The following is a 24,119-nucleotide window of genomic DNA, read 5'->3' as shown; positions in this document are numbered from 1 at the left end:
ACCCTAATAGCCACCATATAAAAGAATCCCATGGCTCAAGAAATCGGGCACTAATGTGTGAGTGTGAGGGCTAGACGATTTCAAGGAGTGTTCAAGTTTCTCTCAAGTTATTCCAAGTGTATTTGGTGTTGTGTGAACCATTTGAGGTGTCACACTTGGGGCACTAGGCACTCAAGCTTCATGAAGATATTCTACATCAAAGAGGTATGTATTCTATCTTGTTATATTTATTATTTTGTATGCTAGATTAGGATAATACCTTGGATGTTCATAATTGTATGTATAATAGAGAAAACATAGATCCAAGGTATTTAGGTTGCATGTACACTTAGGAGTGTTAGAATGCTCATAACCCAACAGTGGTATCAGAGCCTAGGCTTGTTTTCTTGTTATACTTGCAAAAGTAGCTGAAAAATCAAGTTGGATGCATATATTCGATTGTTTGGCTGGAATTGGACTAGGAACATTACCCTAAGATGTTTTTGGACTTATAAACTTGTTTTTGATGTGGTAATGTTCATGCTAATCCAATTTCTAAGATAATTGTCATAATTTCAAGATTTGTATTAGTTTGTATGTTCATGCTAATTTCTTGAAGATTGATGATTTGAATTATCTTGTTCTTATGAGGTTCTTAGATTAATAGAAAAGTTGTGTGAAATAGTTGTTTTCAATCCATTTTAATCTAACAGTTGATTCCAAAGTGTGTTTTTGTAACTTGTCCTCAAGTTATATGAAAAGTCACATTTAAGAATCATAAAACTCATAAAAGTTGGCAAAGGTTACAAAATGAAGAGTCTAGTTCTAATTAAATGGTTTTATGACTCCATAACTTGTCCTCAAGTTATGGAGGTTCAAGAGTCTCTTCATTAAATTAAAAAAAAAGTGTAACCTTAATTAGTTCCATAAGTTACAATAAAAAAAGTTATTTTTTTTTATTAATTAGTTTAAAGTCTTCCATAACTTGTCCTCAAGTTATGGAACTTGAAGAGTTTTTTTTTTTTTTTTTTTAATTAAAACTACTTTAAACTCATAAGTTATGGAATTAATTAGTTTTGAATAGTTTCAAAACTTGCCCTCAAGTTTTGGAATTTGAAAATTTTTCACTTATGAATACTTTAATTCCAAGTTAGCCCTTAGAATTTTAAAAGTTAAAATTCAACCCTTATACTTTATAATATTATAAGTTAATACTATTTATATATATGTATAAGAGTAAAGTCAGTCTTACCGTTAGTAGGCCTCATTCACGAAGCCGGTCTATAAGGGGGGTATAAGGTTACTGCCTATAAAATGGCAGTTTAATGGGTGTCCACTCTCACCCACCGCTTCCTTGACTGGTGGAGGGTCGTTAGCCGAACGGGTAGGACAAGGACTATAAGTCTCCTTTCATTAAAAGTATTAATGATAAATACTAAGTAACTAAACTCTTATTAATATCCAATCTTAGGTACTTAGGAAAATGTGAATTTGGTGCTAACCCATGAAATTACACTTTGAACTTTGCTTAAGTCGTTAGTGGAGCGTGTGTGGTTAACCGGCACACTAACCTGGACTTAACAAGGTAGGCAAAGGGTAACTTAATATTTATCATAGTATCGGTGGAGCGTGTGTGGTTAACCGGCACACTGATTAAGGGGTAAATATTAAGGGTACCAAGTATATTTGCATGGTTATTCACACCTTGTTTTGTGATCCTCGGCATCCCAGTCACAAAACCTGAAGGGCACACTCGAGATTGAAACATGCCTTTGAACAGTTCAATGAATCTCAAAGATCTAGGACTTTCAAATCCAATTAAAACCTAATAAATTATTTCGTTTTTCATGGTGGAAATTGGTGAATCGTCATTCACCTACCTTCAAATATTTTATAGTTTGGATTACGGCATCCCTCTTCTAAGTTATAAAATAGTTTGTTGGGTCCTAGCCTTAATATTTCATATTGGGTGTCATATTAAGGACTTTAAATCAACTATCTTGAATATCTCCCAAAAAGATGTCTGGTCTAGACATTTATGATCTTCCCAAATCTCTTGAAACAAGCTTTCCTAAATGAAGATGATGTCCCATGGATATGATACTTCTTTCACCTCCTCCAATTATTCTCCCTAACCCACAAGTTCCTAAAAAGTTTAAGGTCACTCAAACCCTATTGGCAAGGCAAGGTCTAGGTGTGATCACATCTTGGAGATGTAGTCACATATTGACAAGCCGGGAGAGTTGGGTGTCAAAGTCTTGAGAAAGTTGGTGGCTCAACTACTTTCTAATTCACATAGTGAGTTCTTTTGGGAATCCTATGAAACAGACTAAGACAAGACCCTTAATGATCTTATCTATTTGCTAAGATCAACTTCCTAAAACGCTATGGACATTGACAATGATGACATTGGATATCCAGTAAAGCTCTCTCTTCCCAATGGAAAGGGATCGGTCATAGTCAACTCGGTTGACCCAATGGTAAAGAGAGAGGCGAAGTCTGAGATAGTCCCATTATCAAGGGTCCATAGGTAACTATTGCCAAAGGAAGGGGCATTGGTTACGACGCTGCCAAATTTACCTAAGGATGTTAAAGTCAATAAGTTTGGCTCTACTTCAGGTAAAGTCCATTGTCTAACTCTATTAAGTACATGCTGATTCTGATCGCGAAGATGGATTTCAATCGCATGGTTCGGTGATCAGAATTTTGGGCTATTACTTAAGAGTTATGATATTTATATTGCTTAGGAATAGATAACAACAAGGTTTTCATACGGATTGTAAGGATAAGTTTTTCCGCAAAGTTTTAAAATAAAAGAAAAAGGTTTTGATTTTATTTATTTTAAGTATCCTTACAATGGCATTTGTGAAAAGTTGTTGCTTATAAGATTCTATTGATAGCAATATTGGAAAAATATATTTGATTCTTTCGGTTGTGGTAGTGTCTAATATTACCAAATAAGGAAAGATTCTCATCACCCAAGGTTCAATTGGACCGAAACTTGGAATCATGCAAGTTGTATAGTATGATGAATGAGAACTTTCAGCTTGGAAAATTAAGACTAATTCCTTATGTGAATAAGGAAAGGACTAAGGGATCGAGTACATATTCTTGTGCACTGGTCAAGTCCACCACAAAAGATCAAGAAGACTATTCGTCATGATTTACTTAAGTTCAGTAAATATGGTTATACTTATAAGTTTAAGTATAAGTCTATAGCATTGGAGAAGTTTCAATGTGAGACAGAACGAATAAGAAGAATCAAAGTATGGCAGAAAGATAAAAGTTTCTCAAATCTGAAAAGATGGGAGAGTACTTTAGTATCATGTTTATGATCATCTTAATGATTAAGATACCATATCACAATTGGTCCTCTAAACTCATCTTAGTGCATTCTTATGACTAAGAAGAGGAGTCATGAATTGTTGAAATGGTTCAATCAAAAAGATGAGTCATACTTCGTTCCAAAACAATTCTTAGAGTCATACTCCAAGATTGTAACTTGAGTGACATATCTTAAAGAGGGTTTGTTAACACTAGTCAAATGTAAGAGTAAAAGGTTATCTACTCTTGTACATTTGAAATTGGTAAGTTGTGATGTTTTGGATAAAACAGAGACCAACTTAGGCCAATTGTGTAAAGTGTTAGTCTTGATAAAGAATCTGCACTATCTCTTGAATATTTGACAAGGGAGTCTTATATGTCAAGAGGACAGTGGGAGTCTTAAAGCTCTTGAAAGTTTCAAGACTTAATCAAGAATAAAACCTAAAGTCCTTCACTAGCACACGACTTGAGGTTTATAACCTATCGTGTTGAAATTTTTGTGCCTATTCAAGTTGGCTTTGCATAGGAGTTCTGAGAGTTCTCAATTGGTTGCACAACTACTTGGAAGCAATGGCAGGCACCTGAGCTGCCAAATGGCAAGAATTTAAGATTACACAAGTTTAATCAATATGAGTTTGGATTTGTCACTAACCTTGTCTTGTGATTATGGTTTTGACAAATTCACATGGATAAGAACACATACACTATTAAATCTAAGTGTCATAAGGTTTCTCTCCGATTCATGAAAATGATGGTGAGGAAACACTTTCACTAAGTAGATTTTAGCTAGATAGCAATTGTGATATTTGCATTCTCAAAGTCGTTAGTGGAGCGTGTGTGGTTTACCGGCACACTAACATGGACTTGTGAGAATTGGCAAAGGTCTAAACAATTGAGACTATGATTACGGCATCCCTTTTCATAGTTCTAAAATTGTTTAGACACACATGTGAGCTATCTAAGAGAGGTGTATGATTTTGATAAAGTTTTATCAAAACAATCTAGTATCAGAAATCTGAACTTTGGTAAGAAAGTCAACTGATTTCTGAGTACATGTCAAAGCTAGTGGGAGCATAAGTGTTATGCTAATAATCATCATGTTAGTGGGAGCATGATAATTATGACAAAGGTTGCAAGTTAGCAATGTTAATTATAGAAAACAAAAGTTTCAATTCGTGAGGTTGCAGGGGTTGAAAAAGTTGTTTTGCTATAATTAAGGGAGAGGAAATTATACTTCATTTCAATTCTAAAAGCTTAGATTGAGATTTTAATCGTATTTAATCAAGGATATATATATGAATTTCATGTTGGAATGGCTCAACATAAGGAAATTCTATATATGGGTCCATTATTTGCGTTCTAAAATTCGATTATGATTACAGCATCCCTTTTCATAATCTGAATTTTGAGAACTTGGCAAATTGAAATGGAAATATTATAGCAAAAGACTGGTTTAGTCTTTATGTGAGACATCATGAATCGTGTCCCATATGCTTCGGATATAGGATCGATTACATGTGATATATTCATCCTTTCTAAAATTTTCCAAATGCCTGGGGCATTATGAAGGGAAAAGGTCTAGAATTGGATATGACTAAAATGATTAAGCAATTGTCGAGGACAATCTAAGGTTTACCAAAGATTGGTTGCTCAAGGACAGTTGGAAGTATAATGCTAATTCTGGAAGGACCATATTGACATAATCTGTAAGGAGGCAACTCTTGTTCAGAAGTGATAGTCAAAATGGAATATGGAAATGTTTCAAAGTTAGAAATTATTCAATCTATGTAAGATTAGGAAACTTAATGAAAGAAGGATGTTTCCAAGGAGCTGATCTCCTTTGGAATGCTCTGTAATGATTGTTGTCAAGTCTTTCTGACTTCGTGCATAACCATTAAGAGGATCAATGCATATAAGTTTAGAATCTAACAGATTTCAGTAAATGGCATGAATTTGGAATTCTTGCATTTGCAGTAAGGATTTGGGACTGTGAAAAGAGGATCATTGGAGTGATGTTCAATTGATCTATTTTACAAAGTAAATATCATAGACAAACATAGTATACATACTTGGTGTATGGCATGACTAGTGTTTAGAAAACATAGTGTACATGCTTGGAGCATGGGACAACTATTATTTTAAATTCAAGTATAAAGTTGATAAAACCGAAACAATGAATAATAAGTAATCAGTATGGTGATAAATAAAAGTGTTTATTTATATTCATAGGGTGTGATACCATATTTGTTTCATTTATTCTTGTGTTTCACTTTGCATGTTTTGACTTCCAGAATAACTAAGTCGCTCTTCCTGAATGATTAAGTTATTCAAACCATCCACAGTCGGTCATATGTTGGAAGTAGATATGAATCAAGACTGTCATGGGTTGGTTTGTAGAGGTCCAAGTTGGTGGACAAAAGTGGTGCTACAACACTCATGAGTGCTCATAAGTTCTGAGTATTGGATTCAACCCGCGCTCATTTGAATCACTTCATGGATTTTATCACGAGTGATCATGAGACGATAATATCTTATATTCTTCAAACCTAGAGATATGAGTTGTTACTATGAGTTGGTTATACATTGATTGCACGAAAACGCATTGGTAACTCGATGTTATAAAACGTGCCCTTGTGTATGATTCAACAAGTAGTAGAACAAGTCATATGAGTCGAAGTTTATCCATTCCTTTTACCTTCGGGATAAAAGCGATATCTGTGGGCCCCTCGATGATTTAAAGATGATACATGTGAGTGCTTGGCCAAGCCAGGACTGATTTGATTTGTTCAATCAGTCAGTCATCATGAATCGGAAATCAGGAAACAACAAATGGACAGAGAGAATGATTGATAATCCATGTCTCAGTCCATATGATATCTAGAATGGAGGAATATATGATCCCTTATCTAATGGACAAGTCATTGACAAAGGTCAGAGTTCATCGACAAGGTCAGAGTTCGACAGAAGCTTTTGAGAGCTACGATTGCTGATTGGTTCCTGAAGTCATACACAATAATAGTTTTAGACTTATCCAAGTGGGAGACTGTTGGATTAATGTCTAAGTCCATAACTATAATTGGTAAGACTTGACCCAACCCGGCATGGTCCATTTGGGTTGCATGGCATCATGCATTTGGATAGACTATAATGAGAGAAATAACACTTAAGGTTGGTTAATATATTATAAGTTCTAATATATATTAATAAGGTTATTTAATTAGTATTGATCAAGAATTAATTTGGAATTAATTAAGTGATCAAAAGGAGACTAATTAAATATATGGGTTGATTGTGTAAATCATTCATTCTTATATATGTGGGCTTGTGATCCAAGATTCCTTATGTTGGACTAAGTCCATGGGGTGACCCATGGATACTCCATGGAGGTTAAAATCCATGGAGCATAAGGAATGGGTAAAGTTATGAGTTACATGGTGTAACCCTAATAGCCACCATATAAAAGAATCCCATGGCTCAAGAAATCGGGCACTAATGTGTGAGTGTGAGGGCTAGACGATTTCAAGGAGTGTTCAAGTTTCTCTCAAGTTATTCCAAGTGTATTTGGTGTTGTGTGAACCATTTGAGGTGTCACACTTGGGGCACTAGGCACTCAAGCTTCATGAAGATATTCTACATCAAAGAGGTATGTATTCTATCTTGTTATATTTATTATTTTGTATGCTAGATTAGGATAATACCTTGGATGTTCATAATTGTATGTATAATAGAGAAAACATAGATCCAAGGTATTTAGAGTTGCATGTACACTTAGGAGTGTTAGAATGCTCATAACCCAACAGTCCCTGCTACCTCTCCCTAACTAGCTCGCGAATACCATTACATATCACTAAGACCAGATAATTCTTCGAATGAGAGGTCCTACCCTACAATGGTTGGACTCAGACGAGAGCTGCGAAATAGGGCTAGACCTAACCTTCTGAAATTATTTAGTCCTCGTAATATGTAACTTAACATATTCGTTTACTAGTTAATTAAAGATAACTAGAACTCCTAAAAGCACAAAGCAAGCAGCATTCGAGCATTAAGTAACCAAAACCAAGCATATCCTAATCAGGTCATCATATCACTGACTAATCAGTACTAGCATGCAGTTCAACAAGCTCATATAATAGGCATACAAGGCATCATTCCTAGATCCTTAGCCCTAATCTAGCATGTAGTTCTTATACACATACAACAGACATATAAGGCATCCTTCCTAGATCCTTAGCCCTAATCTAGCTTGCAATTCTCATAATCATATCATATATCATATCATATATCATATCAAAAATGTATGGGTATTTTAGGGAAACTTACTTGAGCTCGGCCGATTGCATGCATCACACTACTTGTTCTTTCTCAAAACCCTTAATTTTACATTTTTAGATAATTCATATCATCAATCTTCAAGAAATTAGCATAAACATATAAACTAATACAAAACTTGAAATTATGACAATTATCTTTTAATTGGATGAGAATCATCATTACCATAACATCAAAATCAAATTTTATGAACAAAAACACTTTGTGGTAATGATTCTAATCCAAAACAGACCAAAAAACTCGAATATATGTTGTCGGGGGCTCCAACTTGCCGAGTGCAAGAACCAACTCGACGAGTTGGATGAGTTTACACATGGACTCGTCGAGTCCCTCAATGGACTCGTCGAGTCCCTCAATGGACTCGTCGAGTCCCCTGTCCAGACAGCAAAAAATTCAATTTTTTCAGCTTTTTTCAGCAAGATGCATCAAGTATAATTTGAAAACAACCCATGTCTATGATACCACTGTTGGGTTATGTGTACTACAACATCCTATGGTGCACATACAACCCTAAATACCTTGGATCTATCATCTATGTTTTCACTAATTATACATGTAATGATGTTTCCAAGGTATTAAGCCTATAACTAGCATACAATTGACATATACCACACAAGATACTAGTTAGGGTAACATACCTTTTATGTAGCTTGAAGTCTTGATGTATTTGGCCTTAAGAGCTTAGCCCCAATAGTGTGGAAGCCTCAAATGAAGTCACAACACATCATGAACAAAGGTGGAACTTGAGAGAGAATTCCATGCACCCAAAAACACCCATGAACTCCAAGAACATGCTAAGTAGCGTTTTTGGCTATGTACTTACCTATTTATATGTAGGAATCCAAGGGTCATGGGTATAACCCAAATCCACATCCATGGGTTTTATGATCCATGGTTCATGTGGCCCAACTCTTTATGTATCCATACATAAACTTAGTCCAACATGGTTATAAGCCCAACACACATAAATATAACTAATTACCATAATCAGTCCTCATAGATTTAATTAGTCTCTTTTGATCACTAAATTAATTCTTGATCAATACTAATTAAAACATATGATTTCATATTAATATATTATAACTTATAATATGTTAATAAATCATATATAACCTTCTCTCAAGAGTCCACCCTAACAAATTATCCTTATGATATGCAACCCAAATGGACCATGCTACTCTCGGGTCGAATACATACCAATCATAGTTATGGGCTTAGACATCTAATCCAACAATATCATAACCACACATAAACATACTGTCAGGCATATCTGGGTGCCCGACCTACCCTCTGGGTTATCAACCGGATACGGGGTCTCTTCCGCCCCTACCACTATCATATAATACCATAGCATACTAGCACATAAATCATAACAAATAGTGACATACCAGATAATTATCACAAAGACAATCATCTAACTACAACTCCTACTAGTGAGTCGGCCTTGGTGCCTTAGACCCACTGCTACCAGGAATGTAACTCACCTCAAATGTTGTAGAGTAGCTGAAAAATCCTCGGCTCTGGAAACAACCCAACTCAAATCCCTACACATAAAAATTTTCCTTTAATTACTCCATTCATACTCCTGACCCCTTAGGACCAACTTTGGTCAAAGTCAAAGTCAAAGTCAACACCATGGTCAAAGTCAAAGTCAACATTCGGGGTTGACTCAACTCGCCGAGTTGGCCCTTCAACTCGCTGGGTTCCATAAATCATAACATCCTGTAGTCGCGATCCAACTCGTCGAGTTCTTTCATCGACTCGTCGAGTTCCTCCTATCAACTGAATCGGGACTTATCAAATCCACTCGTCGAGTTCATCCTTAAACTCGTCGATTCCTTACTTTTAATATAATCGAGACCCCTCGACCCAACTCGTCGAGTTCCTCTATGAACTCGTTGAGTTCTTTAGTCTGTTAAGCCTTCTTAATGCATTAAGCCATTATTCTTCGAGTCTAAGTCCCATATACAGATCTGGGTCGAAAACACACCTAGGAGGGTAAAGTTTCCAACTTTACCCATTAAAAGTTAAAACCCATCCTAGAAGAAATAAACTCTAACCCTAACTTAAAATGGCTTAGATCCAACTCCAAAAGTCATCAAAACTTCAAGATAGACCATAAGGTCATAGATTTGGACTCTAAGGACAGTTTGGTCACGTAAAGTTCTTATCTTTACTTGCATGCATGACCCACTTGGCTCAAAAGACCAAAAAGATGGTCTAAAAGTTGTGTGGGGTTTCCATGGCCATAAAGTTGGCACCTTTATGCCATGAAGCCCCCTCAAGACTCTAGATCCGAAGGGTTTTCCCACCTAGGATGTCTAAATCCCAATAACCAACATTCTTGGACCCAAACATGAAAAAAGCATCCTAACTAGATCTAAGCATGCTATAGACAAGGTAGAAGCATTATACCTCAGATGAACTAGAAATGAAGCCCAACTTCTAGATCTACTCTCCTCCTACACGTCCTTGCTCCTTTTTCAAGTACCTTCTTCTTCAAAATCATAAGGAATGCACAAAAGTTGGCTCAAAACTCTCAAAAGTGTATTAGGGTTTCGAGGCTAGGGTTTGGGAAAATGGAGGCTGGAAATAAGGCCAGCTTATGGGGTTAATGTGTTTAAATAGGGTGCAAAACCCTGAAAATTAGGGTTTCATTCAGACAGCCTACTCGTCGAGTTGAGGCTTCTTAACTCGTCGAGTAGACTTCTAAATCCACGTCCCAATCCATCTCTGCTCGATGATTTTGGGGCCTTCAACTCATCGAGTTTCTATACAAAAATGAATAATTATGAATTAAATACATACCAGGAACCAGGAATTATAGAGGGTTCCATTTTAACCTACACAACCGATACACCTATTCAGAGGGTGAATTCAAATCCCGAAGTCAACACTGGTACTCCAATCCAGGGGAGGATCTGATTCCAAACGTAGAATCATATGCAGACTTCCAAGGGGAGAATGAGAATGAAAATAATGACTCCGACGCTCAATCGGAATTCGAAGACGTGAATGCCGAATTAGATCCAACCTATGATCCGAACTACCCTCCATTGGCCAAATGGACCAAAGATCATCCAAAATCATAAGTAATCGGAGGAGCATCTTTAGGAGTTCTCACAAGAGCTCAACAAAAAGTGAATCAAACTGCATTATTTTCAAAAATGGAATTTTGCATGTTTAATTCGTTCATCTCCAAAATTAAGCCTAAAACTGTAAAGATCACGCTTGATCATTCCGATTGGGTGCAAGCTATGCAGGAAGAGCTTAATGAGTTTGAGCATAACAAAGTATGGATATTGATTCCAACTCTGAAGGATGCATCTGTGGTAGGATTAAAATGGGTATTTCGGAATAATCTTGATAAAGAAGGCAACGTAATTCGGAACAAGGCACGATTAGTTATGAAAGGATACTTCCAGGAGGAATGCATAGAATATGAAGAGACATTCGCACCGGTTGCAAGGCTAGAATCTGTTTGGATTTTCCTTGCCTATGCAGCTCATAAGAATTTCAAAGTCTATCAAATGGACGTAAAATGTGCATTTATGAATGGTGAATTAGAAGAAACAGTCTATGTGGAACAGCCACTAGGTTTCGTGAATGAGAAAATCCAAATCATTGCTACATTTTGGATAAGGTAGTGTATGGTCTGAAATAAGCACCTCGTGAATGGTATAAAACTCTAACTCGATTCTTGAAACAATCCAAATTTAAACAAGGTTCGGTCGACCCAACCTTCTTTCGCAAGAAAGATGGTGACCAGCTAATTATCGTCCAAATTTATGTTGATGATATCATTTTTGGATCCACTAATCCTAGATTAACAGCTGAATTCTGAAAACTGATGGAAACTAAATTTGAGATGAGCTCAATGGGTCCTATTATAGTTTTCCTTGGTTTAAATATTAGACAGAGTTCAGAGGGTATATTCATCAACCAGGAAGCCTACACAAAGACCTTGCTTGCGAAATTCAGAATGGTAGGTGATTCAAAGGTCAAGGTTCCAATGGCATTCGGAACGAAGCTTACACCATCCTTGGACAATCCAGCAGCTGATATGACTCTATATCGACAAATAATTGGATCTTTAATGTATCTAACATCTAGTCATCCATATATAATGTTTGTTGTTTGCTACTGTGCCAAGTTTCAGGCGAATCCACGTGAACCACATTTGACTGCTGTGAAGAATATTCTCCGATACCTCAAAAGAACCATATCTCTCAGAATCTGGTATCCTTCAAACTTTGGATTCTTTGTGCAAGCATATTTTGATGCTGATTTTGGTGGATGCGGTCTTGATCGTAAAAGTACAACCGGAGGATGTCAATTTCTGGATGACAAACTAGTCCGTTGGCAATCCAAGAAGCAAACATGCGTCTCCTTATCCACTGCTGAAGCTGAGTATATCGCATCTGCATCATGTACTTCTCAAGTTGTATGGATTCAAAGTCAGCTTAGAGATTACGGGATAAATATGAAGAGGATTCCATTATAATGTGATTCCGAAAGCGCAATTTGGATATGCCATAATCCAGTGCAACACTCTAAGACAAAACATATTTCACTGAGATATCATTTCATTAAGGATCACGTTGAGGATGGAAACGTTGAAGTACACTTTGTTAGATCATATGATCAGTTGACTGATATCTTCACAAAGGCCTTACCAGAAACGACGTTCAATCGTATTTTACAAGGTCTCGGAATGATAGAAGCTGACTCGGTTCTGGAATCCCTTTCATAATCAGAAATTACTACTCACTTCCGAGCTTCGGAATGATTCAGATTTTACTGTACACTTCTGAGATTCGGAATGGTTCGGATCTCACTGTTCATCAGGGTTTCAGAATGCTTATGTATACTTTGTACGTTAACTGTCTTCCGATTGATTCCGAGCTTCGGAATGCTTCGGAAGTCACTGTTCAAATATGCTTCTGAATTTTTTTTTATTTCAATATTGACGGAATTCACTGTTCTTTACATTTATTTATTTATTAATTATTTTCTGTTTTTCTTTTATTTGTTTTCAGAAAATTTAAAAATAAAAATATTTTCTTTATTTTTGTTTTATCTTTTTCAAAAAATACAAAAATCACAAAAATATTTTCTTTATTTTTGTTTTAATTTTATTTAGAAAATTCAAAAATTACAAAAACATTTTCTTTATTTCTGTTTTTCTTCAGAAAACCATAAATACCAAAAATATTTTACCATTGAGAAACTTCCAGGTACATATTCTAATGATCTCAATTCAGAATGATGGGGCAGGTATTTAATTCTGAATCTATGTACAAGCTAAGTGTCCTTAGAAGCATGTTGTTGCATGTTGACCTAAGCCTCTGAGACTCTATGTTTGAATCCTTAATGAACCTTTCACTCCGATCGTTTCATCCCAATCAGGCTGATATTCACATAAGTCATTGAGCTACCTTACTCTTCTCACAATGAGTTAAGAGTTGACTGCTTAGTCACTATTTTATATCATAGGTACAGTTTTCTCTTCGGAACCATCTCTTCCATTTTTCCATCAATTTCACACTCATACGCGTAACCGTTGAGACTCTCAGCATTTACCACTGAGGTTTATGGTTACACAACATCTGTGTTCATGATCTTTAAATCATTATCACCACGATTTAAGTGAAACCCAAAATTCGAAAAATATTTCTGAATTGACGGTGAACAATTAATATGTTCTAGATTATTTCACCAAGGAATTGAAAATATTACCTTTTTGGTTGGTACCTTCAAAGTTTAAAATCTCATATTTTTTTATTTTTGAGTCATCTTTATGAAAAGCTCTCGACCCAAGACTTTCTTCCCAAAAGATCCAGTTTTATTTTTTTTGAGATTTTAAGAAATATCTTGTCACTTAAAATAGATCCAAATCTTACTTGTTTTTATGGCTACACTGGTCAGACAAGTACTTTTTCCAGACTTTTAGACTTATATTAAGTTTCGGAATTTGGTTGAAGCTAAAGCCACCCTTGAAGCCTATTCTAAAAGAAGCCTTTCACTATTTCTTAATAAATAGATGATCATAATTCAACAGGATGTCACACAAGCACTTCCGAATACCTCTTGATTAAGAAGGAAGAGATTGTTACCCGGGATCCATCTGAATTTCATGTCACTTTTAGTTGACATCACTAAGACCCAGAAATTAACTTTGCTTTATTTCTTTTTCTTTGGCACACTCTTCCACAAAAATCTTTTTGATTTTTCGAAAGTCTTGTACTAATTCATGTGAATTACTGTTATTCCGAAGACAGGATATGGTGTATTGGCATTCATTCCGAATGAATTGAAACTGAAACGATGGTTTTCTTGGGGGATAAGGATTCAAATTAAGGCGCGTCCTTTTTCCATTCCTGACATCACGTGCGTCAGTTCATCACGCGCGTCAGTTGTAACGTCACCTGACACATACAACTGTCGCGTATTTCTAGGCTACTTTACAAGGATACGGGAACGTCAAACGGCAGATTTTTCTCTCTCCACTTATCACAAACGTATAGAAGGGTTTTGCCAGTTTGATTTCTCTCACCGTTCACAAAGTATTTGAACTCTCAAAGCAAATAACCCTATTTCTCTCTACTATTCATCATCGTCTCTACTCTTTCCATGGCTAGTTCATCTGAAACTACCTCGTTTGCTGATCAATCTGCTTCCGTGATGATGTTAAACGTGAAGCCTCACCAAAACCTTACCCTCGATCTTGATTCCTCTCGATATCTTGAGGCTTTAAGGCCTATAATCGATTGTTTCCGTTTCTCGCTACTGGCTCAAACATATCTGTACCTTTGGTTCATCTTTCGAAGGTGTATTTAACTGCAAACTACAGTCAGGCTGAAGGGATTATCACATTCGAGGTTGCTTCACATAAGACTTCGATTTCAAAAGCTCGATTCTGCAGGCGATTAGGGTTTACTGCTACTGAAGGGCTTGTTGATCCTGACTCAATTTCTTCTTCAGCACTAATTGAGATGTTCTTCCGAATGGGGTATATTGGCGATATCTCACTTGTCTCCAAGTTCAGGAAGTTCAGTCTACCTCCTATGTGGAATGAGCTATTCATGTTGTTGTTCAAGAGCTTATCTGAAAGGGTTGCTGGGTTTGATAGCACCTGTAAGTTATTTTACACCTTAATCTATGGTCTTTACACAAGAATAAATTTGGACTATGGTGCTATTCTATGGACACAACTTGTTCAAAGCACTGTTTCGTCTACACGAAATTCTGAGATCTCGTGTGCTCGGTTTTGGTCTGTCATTGTCAAGCGCGACCTGACTCACTTCCAGGTTTCGTTGGTAGAAGATTTGGTTATCGCTGCGATTTTGTTTCTATAAACGTTCTATTTTGTGATTTCTAACTCAACCAAGTTCAGCTTTGTGGGTTCTATTATGAAAGCCATGTTGTTGAATGTTTCGACTGACAATGTCATCGTGAATGAGTACCGAAAGCTTCCTGTTTCTGGTGTTCGACCCATGCCAGAAGACCTCAGGAAAGCTATTGAAGTAGGTACCAAAGCTAAAAGGGGAGGAAAGAGAAAACCGAAGGCTGCTCCTTTGGAAGTTGTGACAAAACCGAATAAGATCAAGAAACAAGCTCGTAAACCGAGATCACTTTCTCTGATTGCTCAAGAGCCTTCTGAATCAAGAACTCAATCGGATGTTTGGAGGGATGATCAAGTTCAGAAGGAAGTTGAGGATACAGCTGCGACTTCGGAACCATTGGTCTCCGAACCAACTCCTACCGAATCTATTTTGAAGGTATCATCTCCGATTACAACTTCTATTCCTTTAACAGATGACTTCTTTTAGGTGTCTACTCCACCATCTTCGCCAATCTCTAAAACTATTCATATCTCCTTTATTCCTCCATTACCACCAAAGACTTCTGTTGGAGTCTCCATGCCACAGATTTCAGTTCCATTGTCTAGTCCATTCTTTACCGACTCGACTGCGACAACAACCACAACCATAACAATGAGTACACCTGAAGTGACGGTCAATGTATCTAATACGGGGGCAGGTGCTTTCGGTGCACAGTTGGTCCCAGTACCTCTACAACTTTGCCATTGAGGGATGACGATCCAGATCTCATCTTTGGTGATAATCAGGACGCTTTTCTAGCTTTCAATTTCAGTCCCTTTACTGTCCATCAGACAAGTAATGATGACGATGCCCTGATGACAAAAGGGCAGTTTACAATGCTGAATGAGAAGTTGGACTCACTTCTGAATTCATCCAAGTCTTCACCCAATCTTGACTACGTACTCAAATCTCATCAAGCTATGGTTGAGATGCTTACGAAGGCCAATCTACTGTTCTTAAAGATACAAAGAAGTCCCTTCAATCCTCAGAGAGAACTATCTCTGCAACGACCGATAAAGTCAAAAAACTACATAATGAAGTTACGAAGTTCATGGCTGAATTTCGAAAGTCTTCTGATGAGAATACTGAAGTGATTAACAAAGTGATTGCAAGTCTTGGTGTCACTTTACAGACTGAGAAAGACGCTCTCTCACGTATTCATTTCGAGATTAAGCTTGACAACACAGAACTTAATGGTTCTATTATTTCAAGATGGAGAAGCTGCAGGCTGATTTGGCAGCAGAAAACAATCTGATGGATAAACTGGCTCAGAAGACGGAGAAAGCCAAAGTTCTGTCAGTAAATCTTCATTAGACCAACAGGCGTATTGATGACTTGGAGTCTGAAAAAGCTGTTATGAAGAGTTGTGTTTCAGAAGTCAGCAACTATCTTCGTAATGTTGCGGAGACCCGTGATTCTTTGCTCATAGTCTCGGTCCGACAACATCTGTCAGAAAGGCTCAAATCAGTTTTCTTTATGCTATACAGACTTTAGGGTGTTTCGGAATCTGGTTCTATTCCAAAATAAAGGGGAGATAACGAAAATGATTTCTCAAAGAAACTCCCAAGCCGAAAAGACGAAAACTGAAAAAGAGTCTGAGCTAAAACCGAAGGTTGACCAGAAGGGTAATGAAGCTTCTAGGTCACAAGGAAAAGAAAAGGTGTTTGATGATGATGAAGAAGAAGAGGAAGTATTATCTGAAGGAGAAAAGAGAAGGAAATAATTTTGAATGAGTCGGTTGATAATCCGAATACTCATTGGTTGGAGCCTGTGGTTTCATTTAAGTTGGATAATACTTCAGAATCACAACTAGATTTTCCAATCACTCCTAAGGCATTCTTGTTCAGATGTTTCGAGAAGATCGAGAAAGCTCCACTTTCGGATTATGACGTCAATCATATGCTCTTCTCTTTTTATCTCAAATATGGAAGGCTTCAATATCAGACTTGGAGTTCTCAGAAGATTGTTGTAGTGAAAGTCTATGCACCTGTTGAAACTAAAAACTTCATAAATATCTGGTTCAAAGGATTCAGGGGAGAAAATCGTTTAGAATTTGAGTTTACTCTTGCTGATTTACCTTGCATGAATCCTTATGATTAGATTTCTTTGTTCTCTCTTTTGTCAAAAGATGAACAAAAATATGAACCGCTTGTGGCTCATCTGATGAGATTGCTGGTTTGCTACATTCATGAGATAGGTAAGATGGATGTGGAAATAGCAGGCGTTCTGAAAAAGAAGCCGATTCTGAAACCTGAAGAAGAATCGGAGGATCTCAATAAGATGAAGCTGGGTAAAATCCGAAAAAACAATTGGAGTGTGACGTATCAAAGGAGAGAAGGTCAAAAAGTTTAGAAGTGTGTGTTCTTCTTGCTGGACAAACACTTATAATCAACCTCTTGTCTGAACTATGTTATAGAGCTGATAGAAGCCTGTAAAGCGAATAATGCTGCTTATCATAAATGTTTTTCTGATATGATCAAGTGGTATATTGTTGGTCGCAACACTCTTTTGAATATAATGCCGAAATTATTCAATGTTCAGAAGCGCCAACAACAGTAGAAGAACTCCTTCTTTATTTGACACAAAGGGGAGATTGTTGGGTTTTAAAGTGTTGTGTCAATATTTTTTGTACGTATATAGTCTCATTTATAACGGGTTAGGCTTGTCCATCCGTGATTATGGTTTGCTAGGGTTAGACTATTTAATGTGCATGCTTGTATCATTCTAGGGTTATCGATTGTATTTGACCAACTTAGCTTTTACAGAAACGTTCACGTTGAACTCTTCTAAAGCTATTCAATCTAAGCATTCGGCTCTATTTGATATTCATTGTTCGTGTTATTTTGTTCACATCATTTATAGAATCTATCGATCTAAGCAATTAGTGTTTCAACACTTGATTATGGACCAAAACACACCAAAATGGACACAATGAGCTCAAAACACAAAGGAGAGGCGTAGGGTTTTGTGTATGAGGCTATAAGGACAGTGGAGGCTGAGAAATGAGGGTTCCATGAGCCATAAATGTGTTTATATAGCATCCAACCCCGAAATTAGGGTTTTCATTAAACCACACGTATTCCCCGCGTACGTGTCCGAAATCCCGTCATGGCCTCGTATGAGTACGCTAAGCGTACCATGTGGTACACCTCGCGTACACGCTTCGCAGCTTGTACACCAAGCGTACCATGTGGTACGCCTCGCGTACTACACAAGGACCAAAATGCAACTTATAAATACACAAGGGGCAAAAATGAAACATACCAGGATTCAAGTGTTACACGTTTACTTGTTTTCAAATATTATAGAATTGTAATTAGGAGTTTATACTTTGTACTTTGGATTAAGATTAAATGCATGTTATCCTAGCTTAAAAATGTTATTAAAAACGTATCTATTCGTGATTTTTTGTGTTTTCATATAACACAGTTAAAAAAATGTCCATTTGTATTGTATCACATGTCACACATATTTGTTACGTGTCGTGTTCGTGTTTTATACCCGAGACACGTTTTACAATTCATGTCGCGTTCATGTTCAACAAATTTGTGTCATGTAAATACGTGTCTGACACGTATACACGACACACAGACACGGATTGCTACTATGAAAAAAAAGGAATTAAAATAGAACTAAGTTAATGCTTATCTAAATGTTTTAAATTTCCTCTCAAGTAAATGGGTGAAATAATATATGGGTAACTAAAATGTGAGAGAGTGAGAGAACCATCTGTATTTATAGAGCCCATAAAGGAATTAATAAAGTAAACAAGTAAATAAAACAAAGGAAATAAACCATAAATGACTAGTGAATAAAGAAGAAGGATGGGAACACAAGGCATGTCATAGTGTCATACCTTTTCAATATCAAAGAATCTTCCTTTCTAATAAATAGATAGTGTTGATATGCTTCTGCCACGTGTCAAATTGTTAATTTTATATTGCGCCACGTGTCGTTGTTTTGCTTCTCCAATTTCAATTTCATTTGCTGTGTGTGCTTTTTTAATTAAATATGCCAATAAATCAGGAATATATCCCTAATTTTTCTCTTCATCCCGTTTCCTTTATCTCACAAACAATTCCAAATCAAGCGCTTTTGGAGGAAGCTAGGGTTCTGAAACTAAATCATCTCCAAATGGATTCCTATAAACCACAGCTTCACGCATTAAGTAATTCTTGGGTTCAGTTTGTTTGTTCTTCCTTCCCAGTTCCCATCTTTTCAGAGCAATGATCCAATTTGAAAAATCATATAAATGTACTACATTTGGTGTAAGTTTAAGGTTTTTATTTATTTATTTATTTTTTATTTTTTTATAAACCTTCGGTTATGTATCTGTGAAGAATAACTCAATCAAATTGCACTTTGATGGTCTGGTGTACACACAATCAATCAAATTACATTAGTGTCTCTTTCATTCCACTTTGTGCCATTATTAGGATGTAAGTTATTTATTTATTTATTCATAATTTCATTTATCTTTTGATTTAGTTCGGTTTTCATAATGCTTTGTTTCATCATTAAAACCAAATAACATAATCTGATCCAACATCATTAGATTAGTATCTTTTGATTTAGTTTGATTTTCTAAACATGTACCATTCCTTAATAATTTTCAATTTTTTATTAATTTAAACATTGTACTTTGTATGAGTTACATTGTTTTACACAATTATGACATTTTACTTTTAAAAGTACAATGCTTTTTTAAGATTTTTTTTATAACATTTTGGTTTTGCTTGTGTACAATACCATTTTACTGTATTTTTATTTAATATTTTTTTTCTTATTTAACCATTGTACTTTAAGTCAATTAGCTATAAAACTTAATAATACCAAAAATAGTTCGCTAGAAAACTTAATTTCTTCAAAAGTAGGATGCTATATAAGTATTATTTCCAAATTAGTCTATGCTTTATATTTTGGAACTTATAACTTCTCTATAACTTAATCTTTAATACTTTAGTAGTTTCATGATATTACATCCTAAATGTGTATGTGCGGTATTGTTTTGGAACAACTAACATATACCAAAAATGTAAAAAAAAAACTTTATAAAACTCCTAATATCTTATTTAATGGTTAACAAAGTAGAATTACATGCCTTCAATTTTATAAAAGACATTACAACTACAACATTCTACTTTTAAAGTAGTTTTCTTCATACTTTTCATATTTTTTTTTCTTATTTAAGCATTATACTAACATCTATGCTTATGTTGTGGTTGTTATCCGTAGTCTAGCATACACTTTTCCCATGTATCTTAAAAAAATTCACATATTTATTTCAAACCATTATAAAGTTACATAAGAATTACATGACTTTGTAATTTACTAATTTTTTTGAAAATAATAGATTAAAAATTATGATTTTTAATCATCGATATTTGTTTAATTTTGTATCCGTGGTTCGCACGGGTTATAAGCTAGTAGAGTTAATATGGAAATAGCCCAAAAAAATGAGTTTCAACTTTTACCATGGATTAAAGACATACATTAAAGATGACACTAATATACATATATATAAAAGCGGAAAAAGCCAATCTTGTAAGTTATGATTCCTCAGATAATAAATATGATTACCATAAATAAAAGTGAATTCCAATAATTTGCTGCTTAAAGTGAAAACAGATTAAAAACACGTGAAAAAAATCAACAATTTGTTGTTGATTTAATCTTAGTCAAAATCGGGAGCGTTGACGAAAGCAATAAATATACCACGTAAACAATCCTTTTCGGGCAGAAAAAGCCCCATTTGTCGTTTCCCAAATCCTCTCAAGATTTTTATAACCCTTTATCGTTTTCATCACAAATTCAATCTTCATTATCAATACCCTAAAAGCTTCATCAGAGATCAGATTATGTCTTGTGTCTGTGATTTCTGTAATCAGAGATCGGCGGTGTTGTACTGTAAAGCCGATTCGGCTAAGCTTTGTTTGTTCTGCGACAACGCCGTACACTCTGCAAATGCTTTATCTCTCAAGCACTTCCGTTCTCAGATCTGTGACAACTGCGGATCTGATGCCGTTTCCATCGCCTGTTCAACTGATAATCTTCTCCTCTGCACCTCTTGTGATCACGATTTCCATGGCGACTCCTCCGTTTCCTCTTATCACAGTCGTGTGCCTGTTGAAGAGTTCTCCGGTTGCCCTTCCCCTCTTCAGCTGGCCTCGATTTGGGGATTTAATCTGAAACCTTCTGGTTCTAATGGCAATTCGTGTGAAAGTAAGTATTCCACTACGAATTTTCAAGATTTAGCAACGATACATGAGAAAACTCCTTGTTATGATGAGGTTCCAAGCGTTGACTGGAAATCTAGAGGTTCGGGTTGCGGAGTTCATAATAAAGTTTTGTATAAGCAGCTGGTGGAGCTTGCGAAAGAAAGATTTGACGGGGATGGAGCTGAATTGGGGCCTCAAACACCGAGTGGATGTGGTCGGCGGGATATTTCAGAAGGTTTTGAGTATGAGGAACAAGACGATAAGGATCTGTTGCATCAGCAAACTCCATTAACGTATTTGCTTATGCCGCCCCAGAATCCCGCGAATTCGAAAGCGAATAATGGGGGTATCACTGAATTTAGTAACATGTGGAGCTATAGCCCTAAACGCCAAACCAGTCAGGTTAGGAATTAAATAACTTGATTAGAAAATTGATAAAAACATTAGCGCGTATTACTCTCGATCTTGTTATAAAACAATTAAACAATCGCAATCCATATTTGTTCTTACATTTTAGGCTGCGTAACAACAAAACCTAAGAAACTAACATTTTACATTTGCTCTAGTACTGGAGGTGCATAAACACAGCAGCAAATACAATTGGTGTCCATCTATAGTCACCACCAGTCTTGGCTAACTTATTTTGTACTTGTTAAAGATTAATCATCAAGCACCAGAAAATCTTGTTCTTTTGTGTATTTCTTTTTATAGATGGAAACTTTTACAAACTATATTGTGATTTGTGCCAACGCACATGTTTGTTGCCACTTTATTGTGGGGATATAAGATAAGTAGTAGCATGAAGTGGGATATAACTCTAAAGGCTCATCTTTATTACCATTTTGATTTCAGATATGGGATTTTAATCTAGGAAGATCAAGATCTTCTGAGGCAGGAGGTGATAATCTTGGCTTTGCAATAAACAATTGTACTGACCTTGTTGAGGATGCTTCTTTCACAACAATGGAAGTGTTAAAAGAAATGGATGCCATAAACATATCTTTTGGCACCACATCACAAAATGTAAGCATCTTGTACTACTTAGTGTTTCCTCTATCTACTTGCATTTATAACCCCAAGTTATTCATTTGGCTTTGAATGGTAATTAGGGATGGGTACTCGAGAAACTCATGAAAATTTGCTACTTCTCAAAGCCATTTTGTCTATTTCTTTGTTGTTGTTATGTTAACTTTGTGGGATGAAAGTCTTGTTAAGAGGTTTGCATTCACATCAGGCTGGAATTAGAACCGGATAGAATTCTAAGTGTTCTAGAAGTAGAAAACATTGCATTCCCCTTATCCTGATTCATTTTTCTCCCTTTGTCCCAAAAGAAGGTTTAATTTTAACCTTTTAAGCCTGTTTCCAACTAAATGGAAGTAAATTGCTATTTCTTGCATTTAGCCTTAGTAGTTACGGTTCTAATTTTTTCTCTTCCTCTGTTCCCTCCTTGAAATATTGATCTAGAAAGATTTGTATCGTATCTTACTCCAAATTTTGACTTGTTTATTTAAATGCAAGAAATAACCATGACCATGTACTTTCAAAGCATGATGCCCTAATAAGAAAAATAAAATACTAAAAGTACAATGCCTTAATGATAAAAAAAAAAAAATTGAAAGTAAAACGTTTTATAGAAAAATACGAAAGTAGAACGGTGTAATAAACAAAGTAACAAAAGTACATTGCTATTCCTTTTTCAGAAGCAGATATCCGGTTGCATATCAACTATGGAGAGCGACAACCGAGCTGAAACACAAATGATGGAAACCAATAGAAGTAATCCCACAATCGACGGTCAAATGATGGAACACTTTTTAGCAACCAATCAAGGAATGGAAATACCCGCAACAACCAAAGTAGACGCGCAACAACTTGCCCAAAATAGATGTAACGCAATGTTACGTTACAAGGAGAAAAAGAAAACCCGAAGGTACACAGTTCATGACAAGACACAGAACACATAACAAGTTGTACTGCGTTTGGCGTACATTGGACTGGCCTGACAAATGGGGACAAAAATCTCAACTTATTTTTTTTGTCCTTAACCCAAAAATGTGGGATAGGATTATAGGATCTTGTTTTTATCTGACGTTTATGCAAAAGACGTAAATGCCCTTCATATATATAAAGTTTGTCTAGTCCAGTCCAGTTCTAGACTGGTTATGATGAATAGCGTGAAAATGGAAAATGGTGATAGGTACGAGAAGTGCATCCGATACGAGTCACGGAAGGCGAGAGCGGACACGAGAAAACGAGTAAAGGGAAGATTTGTGAAGACTATTGAATGAATGATTAAAGTGGTTTGTGGTGGAAGTTAGGTTGATAAAAGGGTAGGTTTGAGTTGAAAGATAGTGGTTGTGTTTGCACATGCCTAGTGGCTAGTGGTAACCTACGACTGTTTGATAAGAAAAAGGTGGCTTGTAATGTATGGCTACGGTGATTGACTGATAATCTTTTTTTTATCCTTAAAGTTGGGAAAAGGTGTGCTTTGATGCTTGAGTTGTGGAAATGCAATCTGAGTCACGATGATCTTGTCCTGTCAACACATACCACGTGGCAAATATTACCTCGTAACTTGAATTCAGATACTATTATGACTGGAGCTTAAGTGTCCTCGCATTACGTTTAGTAAAAAAGACACTAATTTTATTTTATAGAAGTTTTTTTAGGGCATAAATGTCAACTTAACCTGAAATTGGGATGAGGGTAAATGAGTTACGTAGAATATAAAATGGGTACCCGAATACAAACACATAAAAAAAAACTATACAAATGAAAAAAAAAAAAGATATTTGTTCAATTGGATGAAATGAAATGACAAATAGATTAAATAGATTAAATGACTAAGATCTGTAACATATATTATGAAACATATTAGGTTGGC

At 36.0% G+C, this 24,119-nt stretch overlaps 1 protein-coding gene across 1 annotated transcript; it reads left to right on the top strand.

Moving 5' to 3' along the window:
- Positions 1 to 20,755: 20,755 nt before the first annotated feature.
- LOC145167263 (zinc finger protein CONSTANS-LIKE 14-like) lies at positions 20,756 to 23,731 on the top strand. The gene is made up of 4 exons (XM_079086406.1): positions 20,756 to 21,637; positions 22,088 to 22,258; positions 22,936 to 23,165; positions 23,433 to 23,731. Exons 1-4 carry the CDS (start codon positions 20,876 to 20,878, stop codon positions 23,521 to 23,523), a joined length of 1,254 nt encoding a protein of 417 aa, XP_078942532.1. The 5' UTR covers positions 20,756 to 20,875; the 3' UTR covers positions 23,524 to 23,731.
- Positions 23,732 to 24,119: the final 388 nt, after the last annotated feature.

Source organism: Lactuca virosa, chromosome 3 (genome assembly GCF_052849685.1).
Source record: "Lactuca virosa cultivar CGN04683 chromosome 3, Lactuca_virosa_CGN04683_v6, whole genome shotgun sequence".
Taxonomy (NCBI): domain Eukaryota; kingdom Viridiplantae; phylum Streptophyta; class Magnoliopsida; order Asterales; family Asteraceae; genus Lactuca; species Lactuca virosa.
The sequence above is the reverse complement of the archived record's forward strand: the minus strand, read 5'-3'. Positions and strand labels throughout refer to the sequence as shown.

What these genes read in the sequence shown, in the direction of transcription:
- LOC145167263 (XM_079086406.1), top strand. Translation starts at nt 20,876, where the DNA reads ATGTCTTGTGTCTGTGATTTCTGTAATCAGAGATCGGCGGTGTTGTAC. An exon ending in TTGGCACCACATCACAAAAT is followed by an intron (nt 22,259 to 22,935) that starts GTAAGCATCTTG and finishes TTCCTTTTTCAG; the next exon opens with AAGCAGATATCCGGTTGCAT. An exon ending in GAGAAAAAGAAAACCCGAAG is followed by an intron (nt 23,166 to 23,432) that starts GTACACAGTTCA and finishes AAATGGTGATAG; the next exon opens with GTACGAGAAGTGCATCCGAT.